Below are 8,406 nucleotides of genomic sequence, written 5' to 3' on the forward strand. Positions count from 1 at the left end.
ATAAGATAATGTTTCCTACAATATCCACGGATAATGTATACTATTTACACACTACATATTTCTGATTTTAATTTTAATTTGCAAGGTTCAACCACCAATACACATTATTGACTGCTCGGCCATACTCTTAACTAGCGTTTAGACATAAATTTAATTGAAACTTGAAAAAAATTAAAGTTACGTAAAAAAATAATTTTTGAAAGTTGAAACTGTCTTTGAACGTGCATTTTATTTGGGGAAAAAAATGAGTTTTGTGAGTAGAAGAAAAAAAAAATCCCAAAAATTGCCCCAAATAAATTTTTGGGACATGAAAAACTAATTTCAAACTTTTTTTCAAAATCTGATCATATTCCATAAACAAACACTGTTTTCCAAAAAAAATTGAAAAAATTAGCCAAAATATATGGCTAAACAGGAGCTTAAATGCGCAAAAGCTCAAGTTTTTGTTATCTCCTGTTAATTACTTAATTGTATATATGAGAAACTTGAAAATGAAACAAAAGGGAAGAATTAAAAGATGTACTTCTGATTAAAGATTTTTAAACACATCGGTCAGGCTTGGAAGAAAATAAAAAAAGAATTGTTCACTGCACCTGATTTATCATTTCCATACACAAATCACATTTCAGATTCTGAAATTTCTATTTGATTCAAATATTAACCAAAATTGAAATGTAACACTTTAAATAAGGGCCATATTTGCAATTTCTACAGAGGTCAACAATACAGTGTAGCAGTTAAATAAGTCCCCAAAAATTTCTTAATCCCAATACTAAGATCAATATAACAAAAATAGCCCAAAACTGAGAAAAAAGAAAAACTAAACATGAAATCACCTACCCCCAAAAGGAAGCACGACGACTCGGGGCAACTTGGTTCAACATTCCTCAGCTCTCTATATAGTCGCCCTAACAGCGTCTGCCAGTAAAACCCGTGCAGCACTCAAAAAGATGCCTGGTTTCTGGGGGCAGCACTCGAACTCAACCTTTCTGTAGAGAGGGGGGCGCTTTACAACACTGGAAGATACACAAGAAATGGATGATGAAGGGGGGTCGGATTGAATCGACCAAAGAATCAGTGTGGATGTTATCAACCCACTTAAATCGACGTATAATTGGGGTAAAGCTGCAACAAGCTATCTAGAGTTTCAGGTAAGAATTTTCTTGCAAACAAGTAACATGGTCGTTGATTTCCATTCCATAGGCATGGCCTAATCTGGACTTCCTTCTGCAAAATGGAAAATAACACAGGATTCTTTCAGATAATGTAGCTTTCTAGTGACACAATGCAAGAGAAGTGTCAGATCAATTGTTCATACCCTTGCGTCGCTTGTGACATGCACATTCTCTGAAATAGACTGCAGAAACAGTGACAAGAAACATTAAATCATGTCATGATTGGAAAGAAGACTAGAAGTAATTAAAGAATCAGTGGCATAAATGTATACATGTCGAGGGAAGTTGGCCTTACTGTTATGTTTCTCATAAGATCAGAAGTAATATCTTTTCGCACGTATGATTTTGGGTGCCACTTCCCTTCAGACCAATCAACATGTGTTACTGACCAATTCGCAATTCCAGTTGGGTCAAGCATCTGAAAAATTTATAAGAAGAAGAAAACCAGTTAGTTTGGAAATGATCAAAACAGAAAGATTAGAAGACGCGCCGGTGAATAAAACTATACTCACATGGAAAAAGGTTGGTATATAGTGCTCATCAGAATAGCAGTTCCGATTACCCTCCATGTTTGGCTGTTGCATTATTAGAGACAAAAGTGCAGGTGATTAATGAAAATAAACCAAATTCACATCTAGACAAACAAACAAAAAAGGCCAGAAGAAAAAAGAAAGCGGGGAGTGGGAGATAAAAGGTTAACAAGGACAGGTTTTTTAAGAAGTACATGGATACAACCATGTTTTATTGTGCCTGTAGAGATCCCGTGGATCAAATGATGTTGTAGTTTCCAAACAGCAATACAAAGAGTTTAAAAAAGAAGGGCTTAAGTGGAAATAACAATATGAACAATGAAATAATGCCAGAGAACAATAGTTTTATGCTTCAATTCAAAGGCAAGCAGATGCTTTAAATCCAAGGGAAGAGAAGGGTAGTTGGGACTATTGGCGAAAGATGAATATAATATAAACCAATAAGCAGACTAATCCCACCTTTGTTATCAACTACACCTCAGTCCCAATTATAGTTGGGGCTGGTTATATGAATACTCTCTCTGGCATCTGTTACGATCTATTCAGGTCAAGTCTCACATCCAATAAACTTTCAGAAATTTCAATGCTAATTTCTCCAAAACAATCAACAGCGTGGGAAGAAACGATGCGTAGAGCATTCAACATCGTATACTTCAATGAATAAATACAGTTAAAAAAATAGCTAATAGCGTAGTCATATATAATCAGCCAAAGTATGATACAGAAAAAACACACCTTGCAGTAGTCTTTGAATTTTCTATAGTAGAGACTGTCAGCCATAACGGCAAGGGCATGCTGTCGCTTCATTGTGAACCACTGTAAACATTCAGAATGTAACCTATCAGAACGAGAAAATCATATTCAAATTGGCATATCAGCGCTATTAAGCTATAAGAAGTGCCCCAAAGCTACTCCTATATTTGGCCACCTAAGATGGCGAAAAGAATTCTGCCTACAGAATACTGCAATTAACCAACTCATTGAACCTTAAAAGATTACAAAACCAAAATATCCTTTTCTTTTTTAACAAATTATAAATGAATGGGAAAGCTTTATAATTCGTGAAATAATACGACCACTGTAATACATAGACAAAATGGAAAGCCTGAGAAGAGAATTTGTTCTCTCTTTCTGATCCGATCCATTATTTTTTTTTAACAACACATTTAAAGAAAACCTATAATTACCAAAAACAAGAGTGTTGGAGGGCTAATTGTTTACTTGACGAGCACCAAGCAAGCATAGTTTCAAAACTATTCTAGAATCAAGAATAACAGCAAAAGTTGTGTAAAAGGAACCTGTGCACCCTTTCGAAAATCCTTCTTTTCGACTTCAGGTAACATACGTTCATAATATCTGCCACTTCCATGAGGTCCAGGATCCTCAAAGCTGAGAGAAGAAAGAAAAAGAGCACTCTTTTAAGCCCAAGTAATATAATATTCTAGAAATATAAAATATCACGGAGCATCAGAGGAATTGACTTACCAGTCTACAAAACTGATATTTGTATACATCAGGTATTTGTAAACATAGTCAAAATCACGCAGTGGTATACAACTGCAAGTTGATAAGCGACATGATCAGAAATGATGTAATGGCATAATTGCAAAAATAAAAAGCAAGAGAAATCATCAAATGTCAACCTGTCAGAAAGTAACACAAAATGCTGATTGTCAGTATCTTTTAGCGCGTATGCTAAAAGGCGTCTCTCTGCATCAACCATAGAAATCTTTCCCCACACTACCTGCAGTGCAGAAACGTTTACTCCATAACTCGGCCATATAAATGAAAATGACTAAAATAGCTATAAGTATCTTTGTATTTCTATAAGCTATGGTACATGAGCCGTTCATTTGCATCGACATAGCGGTATCAATTAGGTACCACAAGGGTGCAATACTTCGTGACGGCTCTTCAAAATTCACTAAAAATTCAGCAAAAAAAAAAAATTGACGTACTTGTTCTGAATACATATACAAACCCATACTTCATACATGCCCGTAATCAAATTCAAGTTATATAGGCGATGTTTTAAATTTAAAAAAAAAATATGAAAAAGAAGACACTTCTAGAAAATACAGTAACTATAAGCAATACTAATTTGGATTATCCAATAAACATGGCTAATTTGAGATACTCAACTTAATTCTCAAGGTCTATTCACAACCAAAACCCATGCCACTAAAAAGGGTAATAGTCAGTCATATTTACAAATTGTGCCACTTGCAAAGAAAGGAGGAAGTGGATGTTGTAGGTTACACAAAGTTCTAGATCCATCTAAATTCATAAAGGAGATAAGTATAATCCATTCAAAGCAATTAAAAGATGCAAATGTAGTATGATGGAGCTGATGAGTAATGATGTCGCACGATGTTGCATATCAACTAGATGCTGCTGCCAATTCTCAATCATTCTTCTCAGACTCCGTGTTAAACTGTTAATCAGCTTATCACGCAAACAACAGCCTGATCACACCAAATGCCAGCAGCACAACCTACAGAACTCTTTTCTCGTTCAGATTTTTTTCGGTTAATTGGAATTTGAGTCGAGGAGTCATCTCAAACAAATAGCCATGGAAGAAGCATGATAAAAGATGTCAAAATACAAAAGCAAAAAAAGGCAATGACTTCAATTGCTTCACAAGAACAAAGTGCATCCAGAAAAATACATGAAAAAACTTCAAGCGACAAATTTGATGAGATACAGCATCTCATTAGTGACAATGGTTTGTGTATCAGAAAAAACAAATGGACAAAGTTCAAGCAAAAGATTAAAATACTGCATCTCATCAGTGACAATGGAAAAAAAGGGTACAAATTTAACGCAGTATGACAAACCTTATCACTACGAATTTCCCGATTGACAAAGTAACGGCTAAAATGTACTGGTTTGTCCTTAGATGCATGCACATAGACAGAAAACTTGCCTTCATGGCCCTGAAAGAGAAATAGTTTTATACGACCATCAATAGAGAAAGCTGAAATGCAAAGTGTAGTTAAGGATCTATTAGACTTTACTGCAAGGACTCTCTAAAAATGTCATCGGGTGCGTGTCAGATCCTCCAAAAGTAGTGTAACTTAGTTGAATTATATGTTGTCAGGTTAACTCAATCGGTACTAGTTTGTGCAAATTTAATACTTTTTGGACATCTAATAGCTATGTTGTGCAGACTCTTCAAAATGCCGCCACACTTGTGTCGGATCCTCCAAAAATAGTGTATTTTTGGAGGATCCGACACAAGTGTGGCGGCATTTTGAAGAGTCTGCACAACATAGCTATTAGATGTCCAAAAAGTATTAAATTTGCACAAACTAGTACCGATTGAGTTAACCTGACAACATATAATTCAACTAAGTAGGAAGAGGGGACCTTAAAATCAGATAGCTAACCATTAAACGATATTTTGTAGTACCCGGATAATGTGTATGTTGAGTATTCCCTTATAATTTGTAAAGAGATGCTTTCGAGAATAATTTACTTACACTTTTAATAGGATGCCGAAGTTAGTGATTCTAAGAGCTTCCACAAGAATACGAAAAACAAACCTGAAAAAATCTGTCCCAGAGCTTTTCAAATGGCAACGCGCCAGGTGTCAGGAACATAAATGCAATTTTGGGGCTTTCTGGCATGACTGGGGGTGTGTTTAGAATTTCATTAGTTACAACATGGGAAGCGAGCTCTTCATCTGTAAATTCTCTGGCGGGCGCAGGCGGAAGCCAATCGGAAAACCCCTTGCAACCATTCAGTGAGAATACATAACAAGCACCAGAACCTTGAGGGGGGTAAACGTAAGCACAAATTAGGAACAAGCTAACTAAAGAAACCAACACGATTATCCATGTCGGTTTCTTTAACTGAGCACGATGGCGAGGTGCAGACAATATTTGCATGTCCTTCATGCCTAAATGCCACCCCTGAGATGTCTTCATCTAGGAACTATATACATCAGCAATCGAAAAACATGAAAAACTAGACCCTTTAACCAATCTCTGAGACCAATAACCAAAGGTAGCTCACTGTCTTATCTTTGAACAACCCAACAACAGAAGCAATATTTCTGAATCGATGAGAACAAACTCAAAGCTGCAAGAGGATGAAAAATCAACAAATAAGGAGTAGTTAGAGTTAAATTAAGATCTTTAACTTCAGATGTTCTTGTAAAGAAAAATCCTTAATCCCTTTCTTTATCTATATGCCGATTCGGAACTTTAACTCCTAATTTTCAGTTACATGATATTGGATCAAGCCTCCCGTGTTAGGATGACACAAGGAAAGATTCTCACTTCCCATTGTAGAGTCAAATTCCAGTTAACATATCCAAAATAAGATCAAGTTAATACAGAATTTTTTATTCGACCTCAGCATTAGCGGAATACAGTAAAAAAGATCCAAACTTTAAAGAATTCCCAGGAAGTAGAAAAGCAAAGACACATGAAATTTTGAGTACACAAATATTGGTATAATGAGATCACATAAGATAACATAGCAAATAACAACCTTCACAACAATTACAAATATTCCTAGGTTGCACCAAACATCCTTAAATTAAAGTCACACCCTTTTATCAGACCTCAAATCTATCCACACACACCCCCCCCCCCAAAAAAAAAAAATCAACTTCAAATCCCCATCACCACCATAAAACACATACATCATACATAAACAGACAAATCCATCCTAATAAATGCAACAACCCCATCAAAGAATTAATCACAAATCTTTTCAAGAATCCATAATTTCAATCAAAGTTCAAATTTTTACTCATAAGGGTACGTCTAGAATTATAAACAAACACAAACCCACATCATAGAATCAAAGAACAAATTTAAATCAAGAAAGCAATATTACCTGAATAATGATGCAAAGAAAAGAGAGGTTCTTTTTTTTTTTTGGTTTTTCCACTTGCTATTGTGGGTGCAAGAACTCCAAATCTTTCAAGCCAAAAAGGATCTGTATTTCTGTGTGCATGTATGTATTATTAATACGAATTATTAGTAATATATTTGGCGTGTGAGATCTAGGGCTAGCACAACAAAGCAAGTGGAACCAAACAGAAAAACAGCGGAGAGAGAGAGGGGGTAGGGGGGCTGCTCCAGTGTATCCAATACAAGAATTATAAATTAAAAATGTGTAAATTACAGTATATGTGTTGTTTTTTTATTTTGCTTGTGGGGTGATGGTTTCTAATTATCTTATATCTTTTTTGGTGTGACTTTCCTTTGTGTATGGAGTTTGACCGTTAGTTTTCATACCAAGGTCCAATACTAGGAACTATTCAAGCCGGCAATTATTGGAAATTTGATTTTTTTTTTTTAATGAGTTTTGAGGAAATCTAATCTTAATGAAATAACTTCACTTATCTAGTAAAAAAATAATTTATCTACTGAATTATCTGAATATGAATACAGACGATTCATCTAGTTAGTCTTAATTATTTGGGATTGATATGTAATTAATTAATTAAATATTTATTAGTTAATAAAATAAATATTTTAATTGTAGACGCAAATTGTTTCTTTTCTAACATGTATAAGGATTTAATAAATTGAGCCTCCATAGAAATTTGAATTCAAAGTTGTGAGCAATTAACAAATATAATAGTCCAACAGTCAGCTTTTTTGAGTTTTTATTTTTCCTTTCTTCTTTTTTACCTAATCTCGTAAAATTTTGAGAATAAATAAATCATAGAATTCATTGAAATTGGATGAAAAATGAATAATGAAGAACAAAAGATTGAAATATAAAACAACAAAAGAATATAAAAAAATAAAAGGAACTAACACAATACATGTTTAGGGTGTTATTGTTTATGTTAAAAAATAATGATGAATACTCATTGGACAGATGGCATTTTTCTGAAGTGAATTGTTTATCCTTTTTTATCTCAATTTCGGAGAGAGAAAATAATGCTATGGCACCGTTAATGTCATGTTAAATCATTAGTCTTCTGTCGTTATTGAGTTGCATACACCATATAACTAAAACTCTACCAATGGCAATTATTCATCATTTTTTTATATTATATCCAGTTAAAGCAATTTGTGAAAATGGTAAATTTGAATTGTATTTAAATTTAGATAAGAATGATTACACAACTAATGTATGAGCAAAACAGTAAATTAAATAGTACTTCATCAAAATTCAAATATATTAAATAAGAGCGCCACAAATGTGGGGAAAAATTAAAGGCCAGATAATGTTGCCAAATCTGTTAAAGTAATTTTAAATAATGAGGTACCAAAAATAATCTTTGGAAAGTCATGATGACAGCGATGAACATTGATTAAAAAATGACGGTTTTTCCTAAATATTGTGCTTGATTCATCATCTATTATATGCCCAACATTTATAAATTGGAAAATTACTAAAATAAGTTAGATAGAAATTAACTATTTGTTGGAGATCATTGATGTTTGGCTTAAAGTATCATATTTTTACATATATTGCCTAATATTGTGCTCATGTGTCGTAGATTTCGGATATATAATATAATAATTTGTGCTAATTTATAGTATTTCTATGTGTAGGAATTATTCGGATGCAATTTGGGATGAAAGCGCGCGAATTGGAGCGAAAATGGAAAGAAAAGGCAAAAGTGCACATTTGAGGGCCACAGCCCACAGGCAGTGTGGGGCGCTACATGTGGCGCTCAAAACATAATGCTGAAAAGTTGAGCGCCAGGGCCAGCGCCCCACGCTACC

General features: G+C 34.3%; 1 protein-coding gene across 1 annotated transcript; it reads right to left on the reverse strand.

Annotated features, from left to right (window-relative positions):
* Positions 1–628: 628 nt before the first annotated feature.
* On the reverse strand, positions 629–6,813 carry LOC107813712 (glycosyltransferase BC10). Its single transcript, XM_016639012.2, has 11 exons — positions 6,554–6,813; positions 5,251–5,788; positions 4,543–4,641; positions 3,349–3,449; positions 3,191–3,262; positions 3,004–3,094; positions 2,441–2,521; positions 1,688–1,750; positions 1,471–1,593; positions 1,319–1,357; positions 629–1,227 (listed from the first exon to the last, which is right to left on the reverse strand). The coding sequence occupies exons 2-11, from the start codon at positions 5,632–5,634 to the stop codon at positions 1,099–1,101; spliced, it is 1,182 nt and encodes a 393-aa protein (XP_016494498.1). The 5' UTR covers positions 5,635–5,788; positions 6,554–6,813; the 3' UTR covers positions 629–1,098.
* Between the last annotated feature and the right edge of the window lie 1,593 nt (positions 6,814–8,406).

This window comes from Nicotiana tabacum, chromosome 18, assembly GCF_000715075.1.
Source record: "Nicotiana tabacum cultivar K326 chromosome 18, ASM71507v2, whole genome shotgun sequence".
Taxonomy (NCBI): domain Eukaryota; kingdom Viridiplantae; phylum Streptophyta; class Magnoliopsida; order Solanales; family Solanaceae; genus Nicotiana; species Nicotiana tabacum.